The sequence below is a fragment of the Oryctolagus cuniculus genome, chromosome 20 (assembly GCF_964237555.1).
Source record: "Oryctolagus cuniculus chromosome 20, mOryCun1.1, whole genome shotgun sequence".
NCBI classification, from domain to species: domain Eukaryota; kingdom Metazoa; phylum Chordata; class Mammalia; order Lagomorpha; family Leporidae; genus Oryctolagus; species Oryctolagus cuniculus.
In genome coordinates this window covers 43,857,967-43,876,207 of record NC_091451.1, presented here as the reverse complement: position 1 = coordinate 43,876,207, position 18,241 = coordinate 43,857,967, and the positions used below count along the sequence as shown (strand labels likewise).

Sequence of the window (18,241 nt, the reverse complement as noted above, 5' to 3'; positions counted from 1 at the left end):
GGAGGGACGCGAGAGGGTCCGGACCGCGGAGCGCGCGCCGGGCGCAGCGAGGGGCCGAGGACTCCCGTGGGTCGCTCACGATCCCGCAGGCCACGCTTCCCAGCCGAGGAAACCAGAGCCACGGCGCCCGGCTCCCGGTCTGGCTCCGCCCCCGCCCGTGGCCCCGCCCCGCCCCGGGCACCTGAACTAGTCCCGCGCGCCCGGGCGCCGCGACAGGTGGAGCAGAGCCGGGCCGTGCGCCGCGTCCCGTGCCGCGCTCCGAGCCGCGCTCCCCGGCGCCACCATGGGCAGCAGCACGAGCCGCAGCGACTTCGAGTGGGTCTACACCGACCAGCCGCACACCCAGCGGCGCAAGGAGATGCTGGGTGAGCGAGGGGCGCGGGCTCCCGCCGGGGGTGGGGCGCCCGAGGGCGCGCCCGTGCCCATCCCGGCGGTCCGGGGACTGGCTGCGGGGTCCTCACCCAGAGAGCGGTTTCAGAGGCAGCAGGCCGGCGGGAAGCTCAGTGTTCCCAGGGGGCCCCTCGGTGCCCTCTGCCCGCAGTCGGTGGGCGCCTGCTGTGTGCAGGGCCCCAGGTCCCGCGGCCAGCGGCGAACACCACCACGTCCGCCCCGAATGCCGGGGTTCAGGGCGTATGAGTGCGGCGCAGGAAAAAACTAAGATTGCACCCCAACTGCCCCCTGCCCCGCCCAGGTCGCCGCGGGGCTGGACCGGGCAGCGGTCCACGGGGTTGCCTTTACCCTGCGTCGCCGTCCACACTCACGCCGTCCGCACCGACGGCGCCTCCCCACTCGGGGCTGGCCGGGATGGGGGCTCCCTCGCGGGGACTGCGTGAGGCTGGCCGGGATTGGGGGGGTCCCTCGCAGGGACTGCGCGGCGGGGGGTCCTCTCAGCCGGCGGCGCCCCTCCCCCGCCCAGCTGCTGACTACCCCCTAAGCCGCCCTGACACCTTTGAATCGGCCCCACGTTTTGCCAGTCAGGTTGGCAGGACGATGTTATTTCGTTGTAGGCTTAATTTGCATTTACTCGATGCTTGGTTTCAAATCTTAATCGGCTATTTTCTCCTTCTCCTGGAACCCTCTTCTCCGGATGTTAGGGCTATGACAGGCCTTTAACCCCTGGTGTCTTAGCTGTTGCAAATGTTTTTAAACCCCTGTAGTTTGTCTTTTGCTATCACGGAAGCTTTTTAAATTTATTTATTTGAGAGAGAGAGAGAATGAGAATCTCCTGTCTGCTGGTTTATTCCCTAATTGCTAGGAACGGCCAGAGCTGAGTCAGGCGGAAGCCAGGAGCCTGGAACTCCATCCACAACTCCTGTGCGGGAGGCAGGCCCCAGGAACCTGAGCCATCTGCTGCTTCCCAGTGTGCCTTAGCAGGAAGCTGGCGAGGACCCCTTCTTGGGGTGTCGCCTCACTGGCTACAGCCCATCATGCTCCGGGCCCCGTGGGGCACAGGTCAAGAGCTTGGCTGTGGAGCTGACTGCTGGTGAGCACTTGGGGCAGCTTGAAAGGGATGGATCCCAGCACCTTCCTGAGGCGGCCCTGGCAGGTGGAGGGGGCGGCGCACGAGGTGCTCCGCCCGCCCTGGGTTTGCCCACGCCAGGGAGTGCCCCTCCGGCTCCGCTTTCTCAACGCCGGTGCTGCTCCCCGGCCAGAGGAGGAAGCGGAGTGGGGCTCAGGAGAGGGGAAGCCGCTTGCCTCCCCAGAGGCCACTGAGGGCAGGCTGGTCTTCAGGCCACTCCTGCCCTGCCCTGCCCTGCCCGGCTGGCCGCTGCAGCCTGTGCCAAGGTTGTAGGAACCCACAGATGTTCAATAAAGATCATAATCTCAGAGTCCGATCCCAGGAAGTCCTTGCAAAGAGCCGGCTCCAGGCGGGGCAAAGTCTGCCTCCCGCTCTGGCCGGGAAGGGGCTGGGCAGGAGTTCCCCAGGGCAGCGAGAGTGGGGTCCCTAGCAGCTCCTCGTGAACCACAGCTCGCGCGCCAGGGCTGAGCCAGCAAACTGCCCCCGTCGGAGACCAGCCACGCCAGGTGTGGCCGTGCAAGCAGGCTTTGGATCTGTTTTGTTGTTTTTGAAAACAAAAGAGCTTTGCATTTTTTTTTTTTAATTATGAAAGCAAGGCACACATGGCAAAAAAAATTTCAAATAATCAAAGAGAAACAAAAGAGGAACACCAGGAAGTGGGGCTTGGCAATTGTTGGATTATTTGCTTAGGAAAGGCCCTGGCTGGGAGTCTAGTGGCAAGCAGTAAAATCCAGAACAGAACTGGCTGAGGCTGTGAGGGGGACTGTGGGCTCTTGTCAGCCCGCAGTGAGGCCTCGCCCTCCTCTGCCGTGGGGGCACGGGGAAGGGTCCCCTGCCACTCCTGCAAGGCTGGCTGGAGGAGCGCTGAGGCTGGAACTGGCCAGCAGAGCTTGCCCTGGTCAGTGGGCAGGGGCTGGGCAGGGCCAGCCCCCAGGAGCACCCAGTAAGGGCAGAGAGAAGCGGCTCTGAGCAAAGCAGAGGAGCTGGGAGCCAACATCGGTAGCAGAGATGAAGAGGGGCCCTGGGCAGGATACAAGCAAGCCGACGGCAGGTGGTTCCTGTGGGGCTGTTTGTCCTGACTGTGCCTCCCCAGCTCGCATCCTCCAGGGTGTCCCCTGGCCAGCTCCTAGTCTCTGCTGTGGCCTGGTGGCAGACCCAAGCTCTGACTGCATCTCTCTGCACCTTCAGCCCTCCACACCCTTAGTGGGATGGGCCACCATCTTCCCCTGTCCCACCTCTTGCTTTCCTCATCTACTGAATTGATAGGCTTCCTGCAGGTCTCAATGCTGTGTTTCTAGAAGCCCTCTGTAACACACACACACACACACACACACACGCTTGCTTGCTCGCTCGCTCGCTGGTAAATGTCAAACGACTATCTCTCTGGAGGGAACCAAATACTGATTCACTGCACTTGCCGGTTTCTGTAAATGCCTCCATCATGGCCAAGGTTGGGAAGTGCCGCTGGCTGTGTACTCGTGGCTGGCGGTGGGGTGCCCGCTCCCTCCGTCAGCCCTGCTGCCTTTGTTCCCAGGGTTGAGTCTACCCTGGGTTACGATGTTGCAGCCCACACACCTGAGCTTTCCTCCCTCCACCCAGCATTCCTGCCGCAGTGGCCCTGGCAGGGGTGAGGGAATCCAGGAAGCACCTGGCACCTTCACAGAGCCCTTGCTGCCCTCAGACGCCCGCCAGAGTCGGGGCCCACGTGCCCTTCCTCCTGGTGCTGCTGGGCTGGGTGTCAGGAGAGGGCCGGCTGACTCGCTGGCAGCCGACTCGTCCGTATCCTCCCAAGGCGACGCACAGGGGCCTCGACCTCCTGAATCCTCGGGGTTAGGGATCCAGGGTGGGCATCAGGGGGGTGCAGTCAGGCCAGGCTACCTCCCTTGCCCTTGTCTTTGAACTTGGAGTCATTTCATCTTTTCTGGCCCTGTAGACGTTCTAGACATTCCTCTCTTTCATGTCCACATCTTGGCCCTGGGACGTGAAGCCCCTTGCTCAAGGTCACCAGCCTGGCAGGAGTGAGGCCAAGGCTCCCGCTGGCAGCCCATTCCCCGCGCCCCCCCCCCCCCCAAGGCCCCACCGCTGCTGCCAGCTTGCTCCTTTCCTGGCGCCGCCGTGTGCGCTGTGGCTTCCGACCCGAGTAGCTCCGCCCCTTGTCAGTTTTTTAATTTTTAACAGCTTTATTGCAGGATAATTGGCATGCCATAAAGTCCGCTCGGCTAGGTACACAGTCAGGCACTTCTCAGGGGTTTCCTGACACAACTTTAGGTCATTTCCATATCCCCAGGAACATCCCGTGTGGCCGTGGAGACCCCTGTGACAGCCCTACCCACCAGGTCCCCCAGTCCTCTGACGCTGTGCCCCTCACTTGGCCCCACTCGCTCACCTGTGACTCCACCCCCTCCCCTGCAACCCCCTACCAGAACCCCTGCCAGCCCTGCCCTGGGGCCTGGATCCTTGCAAACCTTCGGCACAGATTTGTCACTGGACAAAAAGCAGGTTTGGCGACTACATTGGCTGGTGAGCAGGCAGGGTGGGGTGACTGGCTGTGCAAGGCACTTTGGGCCGCTTTCCATGTTTTTCATGTCACGCCAGGTCACCTGAGCTGACCAGCCAAGGCTTGTCTTTGGGCTCGAAGCTGGAGGTGGAGAGGTTGACGCTGTGTGAGGCTGGAGTGGGCAGGAAGATGCTTGGGAAGGAGGAGAGTGAGTGAGTTGGGTGTCTTTGGGAGGAGTGGCTGGGCAGAGGTCAAGGTTTACAGCTGGGTGGGGAGAGGCCCGGAAGTGGCCCCAAGGTGCCGTGTCTCAGCACTTCCCACTGTGGCCACCAGGTGGTGCTGTCATCATTGAGCTGCTGTGTGGCCGGTGCTGGGACGCAGATGGGGGCAGAGGAGGGATGTCAGACCTGGAGGGCACTTAGGTGAGGACTGGCAAAGACAGAGAGCTCACACCCCATGGCCAGTGACTTCCACGGGATGGCATTTCGCCTCCCTGGGAACGTGGCAGGAGCATGCAGTCCTAAGCTGTCCCAGGGCCTGGACATCAGCAGGGGACCAGAGCATAAGTGACGAGGCCCACAGCTCCCAGAGCCCTGCTGGGACCAGGAGAATGGCCTGCAGCTGGGCCACCTGCAGAGGATAAAGACAGCCTCCGGCCTCTGCCTCGGTCCCCACCCTTGGTGGCACAGCAGACCTGCCGGGGCGTTCTGGGCCAGGCCAAGTGCCCTGACAGCTGCAGAGTGCGAGGCCGCTGTGCGGGCCGGGCTGACCGCCTTTGCAGTGCTGCCGCCCCTGCCCGCGTGCGCACGGGACAGCTCTCCTGGGGCTCGTCCCAGCATCTCAGACCTGCTGCTGCCTCCCTCCTCCCACCCAGGGGAGGGGGGAGGCCCAGAGAAGGGCGGGGCTTGCCGAGGGCACACAGTAGCAGCTGGACTGAGCCTGACCAGCACTCTCTCTGGACGCTTGGTTCCAGCATAGCCCTGCTCCAGGAAGTAGCCTGCAAGGGAGCACGCCTTCCTCCCCTCTGGAGGCCCCGCCCCATGGAAGCTAGGCAACTGATCACACGTTTTGGAGGGGCCTCTGCTTACTGGTCTGTAAAACGAGGGACCGTCACCTGCCAAGCAGGTGGTGGAGCCCAAGGGTCAGCCGCCTGGGGGACCTGGCTTGGCAGCGGGAAGGCCTGCGGTGGAGGGTGCCGGGTTCGGTTGGCCCGTGAGCCTGGCTGTGCCGTGGTGGGCCCTTCCTTGAGCCTTCCTGGACCTCACAGCTCTCCTTTCAGTGTCACACCTGGACGGGCGGCTTCTAGCGATGGCAGGTGTTCTTGGCCAGCTGCCTGGCTGCCTTGGGCCCCCCGGGGCTGCTGCTGGGAGACCACTTGTCTGGGTCTTTGCCTTTGGTTCCGGATGGCGCCCACGCTGAGCTCTTGGCTGCTCCTCAGAGCAGAGAGCCCGGGAGGCACACATGGACCCTGGCTATTCCTGCCATCAGCCCTGGGGGCCGGGGTCACAGCCAGGGTCACTGTCCTCCCAGAGCAGGGAAGACGCAGCCGGGCTGACCAGGTTGGAATGTGCAGCCAGGGTCAGGCCCTGCCGGCTGGCGCTGCCTCAGAGCTGCCCAGGACTGTTTCTCCCCTCCTCCCGCTCCTCCCGCTCCTCCCGCTCCTCCCGCTCCTCCGCTCCTCCGCTCCTCCGCTCCTCCCCCTCCTCCCCCTCCTCCGCTCCTCCCCCTCCTCCGCTCCTCCCCCTCCTCCCGCTCCTCCTGCTCCTCCCGCTCCTCTGCTCCTCCGCTTCTCCCTTGTGCTTTCCCCTCTCTGTGCTCAGCAAAGATGGCGTCCAGGCCAGGCACCAGGGCTGCCTCCCAGGCCACCCACTCTCCCTTCCCATTTCCTGGGAGTCCCTGAGAGAGGCTCCCCCTGTTGGACCAGTTCCTCTGCTGCCTTCTCTATGATGCAGACCCTGGTGCTTTCCTCCCTTTCCCATCTTAACCAACCAACTACCCGCCTACCACCCACCCATCATCCCACCTGCCTGCCCACCCCCACCCCACCCACCTGCCTGCCCACCCCCCACCCCACCCACCCCACCCACCCCACCTGCCTACCTATCTACCACCCACCCCACCTCCAGACCACCTGCCCAGCCGCCCTCCGTGCCCGTGGCCACTCTCGCCGTCCTCCCCTGCCCCACCTGCCCTCAGTCTGCTCTTGCTGAGATGCCCGGCCTTGCTGAGTCCATGGGCTCCTGTTCCAGCTTCCTGTCCCTGGCAGCTGGACACCAGCAAGCCAAACTGTCGAATCCTGACTGTCCCCAAGTGCGCTCAGCCGTGACCTCCTGCACTTCCAGTCTGCCTGGCTGGGGGTTCTCAGGTCGCTCCCTCCTCCCTCTGGGCCTGGCAGGTTTCTGGGATGGAGAGTTGAGTTTTCTCTGCCAGCCAGCTGGCTCCTGCTCCCAGGCAGCCCCACTGGGGACCAGGGTGACCCATGGGTGGGACCACCAGCCCTTGCCTCTCCAGGACTTGGGGCTCCCCCATAGCTGTTCCTGGGCCTTGTGAGTCTGCCTGGGTTCGTGTGTTCAGCCAGCCATCAGCGAGGCTCCTCCCTCCTGCAGCCGCCGGCGCCCAGCCCCATGCCCTTCTCCGCCTGCTCATGTCCTCCAGCTTGCTGGGTTGGTTCTTCTTCCCTGCACTGTGGGCCGGCAGGGGGAGGGGCCTGGGGGTCCAGCACCTGCCCCGCTCCTCAGGGTCCCTAGTCCTGCTGCCCGGTGCGCCCTCGCTGGTTTTTAGTTGCTTCCGATGTGACGGCTGGGTCCTGGGACCCCACTGTGGCTGAGGAGTTTGCTCCAAGCCCGGCAGCTGCGGCCCACGGGTCAGATGAGGAAGCTCTGCTTCCTACCCGCTCAAGGAAATGTTGAGCACGTGTGTGTGACCCGCCACGGCCCCGAGAGGCATGCAGGTGCCATGTGCTGTCACCTGGAGACCAGGATGCTGGGTAGAGGGGCGGGGGATTCCTGGCACCTGCTGGTGCCTGGGGAGCAGGAGGAGTCACGCACCCCGGGCCCTCTGGGGACTGAGGTCTTTGGCCACATGAGCCTGTTCTCGGGCCAGGCTGGAAGCAGCCCAGCGGCCCCTGAGAGGGTCTGTGGCTGTCCCCAAGATTTCAGGGGCTCTGTAGGCCCCCAGACTCCATGGGCCTGTGGAGGAAGCAGCACCGGCCGCAGCTGGGCACCGGGCCCTTCCCCGATGCATGTTCCTCCCTCTCAGGCGGTCCTGGGTGGGCCTGAGATGAGGAAGGGGCTTGGCCAGGGCCCTGGAGACGTGGGGAAGAGGAGCGGGGGGCCTGTCTCACTGGAGGTGGGCCAGGCAGGGTGTGGCAGGGCCTCCGGGTGCTGCCTCCTGTGCCCCTACACACCTCCCCCACAGGAGGGACAAATGAAGAGACTGCGGCCCTGCCCAGGGTCATGGCTGCCTGGTTGTCACTTATTTTCCCTCTGAGGGGTGCAGGTGTAGAGGGCCTGGGTCCAGCCTCTCCTTCCTGTGGCTCACCTGGCACAGGTGTGGCCTGCCCCACCCTCTTACCCCAGGGCTTGGCCTCCTTCCAAGGGGAAACAGGGGCCACATGCCTCATGGCAGTCAGTGGCCCTGAGCGGGTAGATTCCCACGGGGGGTCTCAGTAGGAAAGGGCTGGCTACTGCCCTGGGGGCCTGAGGGGGGCCGGGTGCCAAGAGGCCACCCCTGGTGAGAGGGAGGCCACGGCCCTAGGTGTACAAGGATTAGGGACTTGGCCCATGATTCTCCTGGCACTGTGCTGGGGCCAGGGCCCACCTGAGGAGTGGGTGGCCGGTACACCCTCCCCCTTCCCTGGGCCCCTTGCTTCGACGTCTGCACCAGGATCCCATCCCCCATCCCCCCACCCCCACCCCCACCCCTCCGCACCGAAGCACCGGCCTTTCCTGGAATGGCGAGGCTTCTCTGCAGTGCCCCACCCCCACCCCAGCCCTGGGCCCCTGTGGGGGAGGGAGGAGCTGGGATAGGCCCGGCTATGCAGCCTGGCAGCTGCTCCTAGGTGGGAGATGAGTGTGTGGCCCACACGTCACACCCAGGCCAGGCCATGTCCTTCGATCTCGTGTCTGCAGCTGCGCACTGAGCCTGGCAGATGGTGCTGGGTGTTGTGGATGTGGGGGGGGGGGAGGCACCACCCCGGCCCTGGCATCGGGGTGCAGGAGGAACTCGGGTGCGGGGACGGGAGGTTGCAGCCCCGTGGCCCCTTGCACCTTCCTGCCACAGCTGCTGCATGAGCTTCCTGTCATTTGCTGCGGTGACAAAGCACACAGTGGTCCTGCAGCCCTGGGCGTCACCGGCTTGCTGGCTGCCAGCAGCACACAGTGGTCCTGCAGCCCTGGGCGTCACCGGCTTGCTGGCTGCCAGCAGCACACAGTGGTCCTGCAGCTCTGGGCGTCACCGGCTAAGGTCGGGTCGGCAGTGCTTGGCACCCCCAAGGTTCTGGGGGAGAAGGCGTTCCTGCTCCCCCATCCTCTGCTGCCGCGGCATCCCAGGGTGTGTGTCCCACGTCTGGACCTCCTCTCTGCCTCCCTCCTGGGGACCCTCGTGCTGACCTTGGGCCTTGTTTTTCCTGTGCCCATGGCCTCGCCTGGGGAAAGGTGACAGGACTAGGGACGGTGCCATCTCTGGGAGCCCACGCTGGTCTCCACCCTGAGTCTAGAACAGGCTCAGCCCCTCAGCCTCTTGGGAGGCCTGGGGTGTCCAGGGCGCAGCTTAGAGCCTGGCCGGTCCCCTCCTCCAGCTCCAGCACGGGCCAGCGCCTGGCGGCCACTCAGGAATGCGACTGCCCTGATGGTCCTTCGCCGTGACTCCCACCACTTCCTGTGCCCGAGAACACGCAGGGGCGCGGCACTCTGATGGCCTGGGAGACCACCTGCCGCCTGCTGGCCTGGCCGACCTCGCGTCTCCGTGCCTGCGTCTCCCCGTGGGCTGAGATGTGGCCTCCAGAACTGAGGCCCCCTGGAAACTGGATTTGTTTCATTAGTGTGTTTTTATCCCCATGTTTTTGGCAGTGAAATATATGCAACATACAATTTGCCACTTTGACTTTTTAAAAATTTTTTAAAGGATTTTTAAAAATTTATTTGAAAGAGTTACACAGAGGAGAGGCAGAGAGAGAGAGGTCTTCCATCCGCTGGTTCACTCCCCAGTTGGCCGCAACAGCCGGAGCTGAGCCGATCCGAAGCCAGGAGCTTCTTCCAGGTCTCCCATGTGGGTGCAGGGGCCCAAGCACTTGGGTCATCTTCCACTGCTTTCCCAGGCCACAGCAGAGAGCTGGATCGGAAGTGGAGCAGCCGAGACTCGAACCAGCACCCACATGGGATGCCGGTACTGCAGGAGGCAGCATTACCCGCTATGCCACAGCACCGGCCCCTGCTTTTGTTTTTACATGATGTATTTTATTTATTTTGAAGGCAGTTACAGAGAGAGGGAGGGAGACAAAGAGAGGGAGAAAGAGAATCTTCACCGGCTGGTTGGTTCACTCCCCAAATGGTGTCAACAGCCAGGGCTGGGCCAGGCCTAAGCCAGGAGCCAGGGGCTCCATCTGGGTCTCCCACATGGACGGCAGGGACCAAGCACTTGAGCCTTCAATGCTGCCTTCCCAGGTGCATCCACAGGGAGCTGCATCAGAAGTGGAGCAGCCGGGACTGGAACTGGTGCTCTGACGCTGGTGTTGCAGGTGGCGGCTGAGCCCACAGCGCCAGCCCCCATTTTCTCCAAGTGTGTGATTTGGTGGCATTTGTGACAGTCACCATGTTGTGCGGTTTCTAAAACTGTCCCATAACCCCAAACAGACGCTCACTCCCTGCCCTCCCCCAGCCTGGTATCCCCTGCCCTGCGTCTGTCCATGGATTTGCCCGTTCCAGACGTCCTATAGGCGGGAGTCACGCACCAGCCACTCTCTGTGCCAAGGAGCCTGATGTCCCCGAGGCTCATCGGCTGGTGGCTGCGCCAGCTCCGACCCTCCCACCCACTTTGTTCATTCATGCAGGGGGCAGTTCCACCTTCTGGTTGCTGTGGACACGGGGTGCTGAGGTCTGCCTCCCACTTCAGTTCTCCTGGGAGGCGAGGGGCTGGGCTGAACGGTCATCCTGTGTCCAACGTTCACGTTGGCTGTGCCATTCTGTGTCCCCGCCGGCCGTGTCCCCAGTCCGACTTCCCGCATCCTCATCAGCGATTGTAGTTCTCTAAGTTCTAGCCATCAAAGCTGGCGTGACGCCACATGATGTCTCGCCTGGCTGATCTGTGCGTCCTGCTTGCTTGCTGGCCGCAAGTCTCTTCACGCCTTTGCCTGTCTGTTGACTGCGTCGCTGGCCCTCCATGGCGTGAGTGTAGGAGTTCGTTCCGCATTCTGGATGTTAGAGCCTTATCTGGAGCCGGCATCTGAACCTCGCCCTGCACCTGCCCACCAGGGTTTCCTGCTGGCTGCTGGGCCCCCGCGAGGCCCCTTGACCGGCCGCCGGGGTCCAAGTGCCCAGAAGATTCGGTGGAGTTTGAGGCCCAGTCCCAGGTTCCACGGCCCAGGGTCAGGCTTGCGGCAGCTGGAGTGGGGGCTGTGGGCTGGGAAGGGCCCTCCCTGAGGGGGTCCAGATAGGGGTGTGGTTCCTGGGGGCACTGGACGGGGTCCTTGGGCCGCTGCCCACTTTGTCTGAGGCACAAAGGAGCTGTGCGTGGGGCCCTGCTTGGGGGAGCTCCAGGGAGCAGAGAGCAGGGCCCTGGGGGGCTGCTGCCAGCTTCCCTCCCGCCTCTCCCAGCAGATGTGGGACTGGAACCCTCCCGGGGGCAGACACCCTGTGAGACACGTCACGCCCGCACCGTACTCCAGGGACTGTGAGGCCCAGAGGGGCAGGGGTGCACTGGCCACACAGCAAGGTCAAGGCTGGGCAGGGCTCTAGGCCCGCCCACCCCGGGGCAGGTGCTGGGGCTCAGCGCTCGGTGGATGGCTTCTGAGCCGGCGGCTCCCTGACTGCCGCGGGCTGCTTTTGGACACTCCGTGTTGTCTGTCCCAGGAGACTTGCAGATGCCACGGTGGGCAGCGTCCTGGTGCCCTGGCGTCCTCGGCGTCGGTGGAGCCGGCTGAGCCCTCTCTGTAACTGAGCCATGACCAGGCCAGTGAGCGTGGGGCGGGGAACCTCCTTCCCACTGTGCACATGACAGGGAGGGGCTCGGCGCCCCTGGGAGGGAGCTGGGGTGAGGTCCACTTCAGGCTGCGGCCCCCAGCCTCCTCAAGGCCACTCTGCCGCTCACTGGGCAGTAGCGGTGGGGTGCGTGCTGCAGCTGGGACAGTGGGCACCCTGGGGTAAGTTCCTGCCCTCCTGCCTCAGTTCCCCTTCTGTGCATGCCAGTGCTGGCCCTGAGGGCCCATGTGCTCTTGCCCGGGGTGCCAAGGTTCAGGGCCGACCTTAGGGGCACGGAGCACCCTGAGTTCACAACGTGGCACTTGCCTTCTGCCTGGGACTGCCAGCCCCCCTGCCGGGCAGCCGGTGGTTTCCAGAAGGCACATTCCACCCCTGCTGCACCTCCACCCTGCCTGGGCGCCCACCCTGCCCTTCCCTGCGGCGCTGGCTGCTCCTTGGTGGGGTGGCCTCGGCTGGGCCACCTCCTACTCACGCTGTTTTTTCCTTTTCTGTAAAACAAAATACACAGAAGAACAAAAGGTTCATAGCAAGCGCGTTCGGCATTTTTGCCCATTTCTTTCAGGTCTTGTTTGTTTTAAGAACTGAAACGTCCGGAGCAGCGCAGAGTCCCCCACCTCGGCCTCCCCGGCCAGCCCTGCCACCCCAGCACCCGTGAGCCTGGGCATGCGTGGGGCCAGGCGGCCCGCAGCTGTCTGGGACCTGGGGCCGTGTGTCCTTTCCTCAGGCTGATGGCAAACACGCGCCCAGGGGGCTGCCCGGGACCCTGCTTCCCCGGGGGGCTGGGGATTGGGGCCAGGCCTCATGGCACACAGCCAGGCTTCGCAGGGTGCAGCGCATGTCCAGGCTGCTCCCCTGGGGAAGTAAGACAGGAGGCAAGAGGAAGAGGCGGGTGGGTGAGGGTGCCCTCACGGTGAGCTGCCTCATGCGTGTCCCTGTCTTTTCTGCAGCCAAGTACCCGGCCATCAAGGCCCTGATGCGGCCGGACCCGCACCTCAAGTGGGCCGTGCTGGGGCTGGTGCTGGCGCAGCTGCTGGCCTGCTGGCTGGTGCGGGGGCTGGCCTGGCGCTGGCTGCTCTTCTGGGCCTACACCTTCGGCGGCTGCGTGAACCACTCGCTGACGCTGGCCATCCACGACATCTCGCACAACACCGCCTTCGGCACGGGAGCCGCCGCCCGCAACCGCTGGTTCGCCATCTTCGCCAACCTGCCCATCGGCGTGCCCTACTCCGCCTCCTTCAAGAAGTACCACGTGGACCACCACCGCTACCTGGGCGGCGACGGGCTGGATGTGGACGTGCCCACGCGCCTGGAGGGCCGGCTCTTCTGCACGCCGGCCCGCAAGCTGCTCTGGCTGGTGCTGCAGCCCTTGTTCTACTCGCTGCGGCCGCTCTGCGTGCACCCCAAGGCCATGACGCGCATGGAGGTGTTCAACGCCCTGGCGCAGCTGGCGGTGGACGCCGCCATCCTCAGCCTCTGGGGGGTGAAGCCCATGGCCTACCTGCTGGCCAGCACCCTCCTGGGCCTGGGCCTGCACCCCATCTCGGGCCACTTTGTCGCTGAGCACTACATGTTCCTCAAGGGCCACGAGACCTACTCCTACTACGGGCCCCTCAACTACATCACCTTCAACGTGGGCTACCACGTGGAGCACCACGACTTCCCCAGCATCCCCGGCTGCTACCTGCCCCTGGTGGGTGCCGTGGGCTGGGCGGGGCTTCGCGGGGACAGGGCAGGTTGGGGGGCTGGTGTCGGGCCAGGCTCGGGCTGCCCCTCCCTTTTGTGCTGGTCGGGAGTGGCCCACTCTCACTGTCCCCGGGGCAGTGCGAAAGCCACAGGTAAGTGCCCAGCTGGGGAATCAGCAGACAAATTCGGGGCAGGCACACCATGCGTCATGTGGTTTAGAGAAAGCCTGCTGGGACTCTGCCCCGTCGCTGGCCGTGCAGCCTGGGCCAGCCGCCTGCCCTCGCCGCGCCTCAGCCCCACCCCGCACAGCGGGCTGCCCACGGAGCAGCGCCTTCCCTCCTGCCTGCCCCCACTCCTCGTCACTGCCCTGGGACCCTCCAGGAGCCCCTCCTGGTCCAGGGAGACAGGCGAGCCGAGGAGCCCGGGCCAGGTGCCGCTCCACCCCAACACCCGGGGATGCAGAATTTGGAAGGAGAAAGGGGGGGGGGGGCTCACAGTCGTCACCCAGCCCAGCTCCTGACACCTTTGATGGCGCCTGGCTGGTTAGAAAGAGGCAAGAGGCAGCGGTGTGCCGGCACCTGGGCCTGCACGAGTGTGTGATGCCTGCCTGCGGGAGCCCGTCTCGGAGCGCAGCCTCTGGGGGCTGCTGCTGGCCTCCTTTCCCGACAGCACCCCCGCCCACCCCCTCACCACAGCCCAGGAAGCCAGTGCTGTGTCTGTCATGCCCATTTCCCAGCTGGAAAGGCAGAGGCTTGGGGAGGCAGAGCCAGAACCTGGAGCCCCACTGGCCTCCGCCATGGGCCCCTCCTCCAGGCAGCCCCGGGGATGAGGGCGAGGGCGCGCGTCAGCACGGTTGCCCTGCGCATGCGCGTGTGCCCTGACCCGGCCCCCTCCACAGGTGCGGAAGATCGCGCCCGAGTACTACGACCACCTGCCGCAGCACCACTCGTGGGTGAAGGTGCTCTGGGACTTTGTGTTCGAGGACTCTCTGGGGCCCTACGCCAGGGTGAAGCGAGTGTGCAAGCTGGCAGAGGACCCTGCCTCCGGGTCTCCGTCCTGAGCGGGCGCCCTGGACTCCACCGGCGCCACGCACGCCCCACCGCCTCAGGCCCAGTGCAGTCTTGGCTGCATCTGGCCCCCACGGAGCTCTGGGGGCAGCCATTGGTGGCCGCACCCAGTGACCAGAGAAGCCCATCTGCTCGTGGACTCGCTGGGCACCTTTCCGGGCCTTACCGGGTAAGGCTTGGACCCCCGCCCTGACCTGCCGGCCCTGTGCCCGTGGTCTCCATGGAGCTGACTTCTCTGGTGTCCCGTGCCCTAAATTAAATCCAGCGTTTGTTTTCACAGTGCACGGATTGTGCTTCTGAGGCGGGGGACTTGGCCTGCGCCCGGGTTCCCAGAGAAGCCGGCCCCAGGTGCCGGCAGAGGACAAGGCCTGGGTGTGGCTCAGGCCTGGTCAGCCCCAAGTCCTACCCATCCCCTCCGGCTCCTAGGGAGAGGGCGGTTGAGGCTTGGGCAGTGACCCCCCAGGTCCTGCCACAGTGGGCAGCCAAGGCCCTTGCACGCTCTTCTTGGCGGCCTGGGGACTCCTGGTTCCTCCCTGCTCTGGCTGAGACCTGCAGAGGCCACTGGCCACCCTGCCTGCCCCTGCTGCCCTCACCTGGGCCTGCTTAGCTCCCACCCCACCTTCTGCCCCCACCCTGTGGGAGCTGCTTCCAAGCTGAGGGACCAGGTCCAGCAGCGGGGGGGTCTGTCTCCTGACCAGCTCAGAGGGCCGGGCACCCGAGGTCAGATCGCTGGCTGTGAGCTGGGGGCGTGCCGATGGCCCAGCCAAGACGGAGAGGTGGCCTTCTCGCCAGCAGCTTGGCTGGCCTGGGCCCTACAGCCAGAGGCCAGCAGGCAGCCTCTGGGATCTGAGCAGGGGCAGACGAGGGGAGGTGCAAGGCTGGGCCAGGACCGCTCCCCACAGGTGGGGTGCTGGGGCCGCCTCTGCTGGCCCAGGAGTGGCTGCCTGTGGAGCCAGGCACCGGCGTCCCTGATGATGTAACTGCCGAGATGACATGGGCCCCAGGGCTTGCTCTGCAACCAGGAGGACTTTGGGCTTGTGTGGGCGCCCCTCCCTGTGCACACAGAGGCCTGCCCAAGGGGCTGGGGGAACCCCAGAGCCCCGCCCTGCTGCACCTCTGAGCGTCTCCTCGCACACAGGTGTTATCTGCAGTCAGCACGAGGGGCCACGTCCAGGTCCCCCCCCGGCCGCAGGCCAGGCCCAGGCCCTGACTGAGCCCTCCAGAGCTCCCCTGAGCCCGCTAAGTGTCACCTCTGGCTCCCGCCCCCAAGCTGGGCCTGCAGGATTCGGGGGCTGGGAAGGGGCAGCAGCAGCAGAGAGCTCTGAGCTGGGGGAAGGGGAGAGTCGGCCCTGGGTTCCAACAGCCACCAGCTCTGGGCTGGGTCACTCAGCCCAGCGGACAGCCACATTCTTGCCCTTCAGGTTGTTGAGAGAGCCAGGCCAGAAATTGTTCCTGTAACCAGCTAGGGGAGGGGGAGAGGGTGGAACGCCCCCCCCCCCAGCCCCTCCCCTGGGCCCCCCAGCCTCAGGGTGGCTGTGCCTGAGGCTCTGCACATCACGCTGTGGCCATGGGGGGTGACATGGGACAGCGAATGGCCAAGGAGCCCAAGGCCTGTCTACGCTGGGGAAGGGGGCTGGGGCGGCTGTCCCAGCACTGGGTGGGGACGTGGCCTGGCTGCCACAGGCCCCGGGGGTCCTCCCTGCAGGCCGCGGGGAGGCTGAGGCAGGGTGGAGGGGACCCTCCTCCATTTCCTAAGCCGCAGCTCCCGCCTGCTCTGTCAGGACCGGTGGATTTTCGGGCCCTGCAGGGAGGGAGCTGCGCTCGGGGCCCAGGGCACGTGAGACAGGCAGCTGGAGGGGCCTGGGCTGCCTCGACTCGCCCTCCAGGGCTCCAGCTTGTGCCCTGTCCTGGTCACCATGGTCCCAGGCCCTTCCCTGAAAAGGGGCACCTCCAGGGAGAGCGACCGCGAGCAGGGGCGAGGCCAGGGCTGTGGACAGTGAGCCGTTTATTACCGTGTGGACACAGACACTGGTGCGTGGACAGACCTTTCAACACCATGATGGCCGGGGACAGAGCTGTGCTGGGCCAGCTCTGCTGTGTGGAGACGCTACCAGCATCCCCTAGGAGAGAACTTGGAAACCGTCTAATGAAGCAGTGATTCGAGGGCGTCTTGTCTATAAACCGAAAGAAACGCACACTTAAATAAGCAAATATAAAGTACAAAAAAGACGAGTGGGCCTGGTGCTCCGGGTCAGACGGCGTCTCGGGCAGTCCAGGAGCTGACCCGCGTCCTCGGGGTGACCGGCGGTCGTCACAGCGGAGACTGGCGTGGTCCTGCGGGGGCTCCTCGCCGTCCCGGCGTCTCTGTGTGGTGCTGCCGGCCACCTCACGTGGTGCTGATCCCGCTTAGCTCCTGCCTGATGGCTGGTGAACAGAGCAGGGGTGGGAGGCTCAGGGGGTACAGCACCGGCTGGGTCTCGCCCACGAGGGCCCCTGGACCCTGGTGTGCACCCGCCTGGCGTCTGCCCCACTCTGGCTCCCAGAGGACACAGGCTAGGGGCCAGTGGTGCGGTGGCTTTGATATGACCTTGGGGGTGGGTCACTGCTCCTGCCGGTGCTCCCTGGGGAGGAGGAGCCGGCTGGTGAGCTGCCAGGCCTCAGAACCGGAGCGTGGAGCTGCTCTGTGCCGCCAAGACCCCAGAGTCTCCATGCAGTCTGGACAGGTGGGCGTGCAGGTCTGCCCGGGAGGACGCAGGGGCCCCGCCCACCCGGCTCCAGCCGCTGGGCTCCTGAGCGCACCAGCCCTGCCTGCTTGCTCCTCCTGTGTGTCCCACCTCCACCCTCCCCCTCAGCCTGGCTGTTGTCTCCTCCAGGCTGCTGGAGAGGGAGGAACGCCTGCCCCCTCCCACCCCAGGCCTTCCGGTCTCCCTCTTAGCCCCGCCTACTCCTCCCCACCCTCACCAGGCCCCTGGGGTCCTCCCTCCAGCCGGCACTGGTCCAAGTTAGCTCAGGCCTCCCTCTGGAGTACTGAGAGTGACACCCTGAGCTGCACTGCCTAAGCCGCCACAGGGCCCCCCGCGAGGCCTCTGGTTCTCACCGCGGCCTGCCTCCGCCCAGCCTCCACCCCGGCACACGGGCTGGCTGAGCGTGCTCCGGCTGTGGGCCAGGAGTCCCCCCTTGGGGCGCCCAGTGCTAGAGCAGAGTCAGGGCCTCGGGTTTGCCCGGCTCTGGGGGACCTGCACCAACAGGACCCTAGTGTTCTGCTGGACAGGGGGTGGCCCGGCTGCGAGGAGGCCAAGCCTGCAGGCTCCCGCGTGGGCCCTCTTCCCCCGGGTCTCCAGCCAGCGCTCAGCTCCTCTGAGGCTCTGGCACCCCCCGCCCAGCCAGACTCCCTGTGAGGGCGGCACACGGCGGTGGGCACAGGCTGCGTCCGCTCCTTTGCCTGCGGGCTCTGTCCCAAGCTCTGCTCCTCCTCCGGCTGCAGGTCTCGCCCTGCGCCCTCAGAGGCCCTGGTGGGAGCCATAGCTGCCCTCTGGGGCCTCAGGCTCCTTTTGGAGGGGTTCCCAGGGCCAGGCGGGCCGGGCAGCAGCTGGGGTGGGGGGCGTTGGTGGCTCCTGGAGCCCTGCGTCCCCGGAGGCAGCAGAGGGCCTTCCCCAGGACACACAGAGAGCGGAGATGCCGCAGGACGGGAGGACGGGAGCTCGCTCGCACCACTGGGAGCCACGTAGGGACCCTCCCCAGCCAGACTCAGAGGCTGGCGGGCTTCTCTCCTAGGCCTGGCTTAAAGCTGCGGGCCCGGCCCGTGCTGGGAGCCCTGTCCTCCCTCAGCGGCCCTGCGCCGGCCGGCGACGCGGCGACTCACCGTCAATGATCTCCTCTTTCACCTTGTGCAGCTCGCGCACGACCTCCTCCAGGATCTCCTGTGGGGGCAGACGTGGGGGGTGGCAGGGACACAGGGTGAGGGTCAGGGATGTGGGGGGAGCAGACACACGGGGGGAGTGTCAGGGGTGAGATGGGGGGCAGACGTGGGGGGTGGCAGGGACACAGGGTGGGGTCAGGGATGTGGGGGGAGCAGACACATGGGGGGAGTGTCAGGGGTGAGATGGGGGCAGACGTGGGGGGTGGCAGGGACACAGGGTAGGGGTCAGGGATGAGAGTGGAAGGGGCAGACACACGGGGTGTCAGGGGTGAGATGGGGGGCAGACGTGGGGGTGGCAGGGACACAGGGTGGGGTCAGGGATGTGGGGGGAGCAGACACACGGGGTGTCAGGGGTGAGAT

The 18,241-nt window shown here is 65.4% G+C and overlaps 2 protein-coding genes across 8 annotated transcripts in view; one reads left to right on the top strand and one right to left on the bottom strand.

The window, feature by feature from the left end:
- The first annotated feature begins 202 nt into the window (after positions 1 to 202).
- On the top strand, positions 203 to 14,244 carry DEGS2 (delta 4-desaturase, sphingolipid 2). The gene is made up of 3 exons (XM_002724320.5): positions 203 to 365; positions 12,160 to 12,902; positions 13,794 to 14,244. The coding sequence occupies exons 1-3, from the start codon at positions 284 to 286 to the stop codon at positions 13,953 to 13,955; spliced, it is 987 nt and encodes a 328-aa protein (XP_002724366.1). The 5' UTR covers positions 203 to 283; the 3' UTR covers positions 13,956 to 14,244.
- Positions 14,245 to 15,950: 1,706 nt separating this feature from the next.
- The window catches only part of EVL (Enah/Vasp-like), a 139,893-nt gene continuing 137,602 nt past the window's right edge, over positions 15,951 to 18,241 (bottom strand). For all 7 annotated transcript variants that reach the window (XM_070065396.1, XM_070065397.1, XM_051830861.2 and 4 more), the window contains 2 exons: positions 17,825 to 17,882; positions 15,951 to 16,386 (listed from right to left, as the gene is read on the bottom strand). In XM_070065396.1, the coding sequence (XP_069921497.1) occupies positions 16,349 to 16,386; positions 17,825 to 17,882 (96 nt within the window). In that variant the 3' untranslated portion in view covers positions 15,951 to 16,348. The remainder of the gene's footprint in view (positions 16,387 to 17,824; positions 17,883 to 18,241) is intronic.

Bases quoted from the DNA above. Each gene is read 5' to 3' on its own strand.
- DEGS2 (XM_002724320.5), top strand. From the start codon at position 284: ATGGGCAGCAGCACGAGCCGCAGCGACTTCGAGTGGGTCTACACCGAC. The intron at 366-12,159 runs GTGAGCGAGGGG...TCTTTTCTGCAG, and splicing joins GCGGCGCAAGGAGATGCTGG to CCAAGTACCCGGCCATCAAG. The intron at 12,903-13,793 runs GTGGGTGCCGTG...CCCCCTCCACAG, and splicing joins CCGGCTGCTACCTGCCCCTG to GTGCGGAAGATCGCGCCCGA.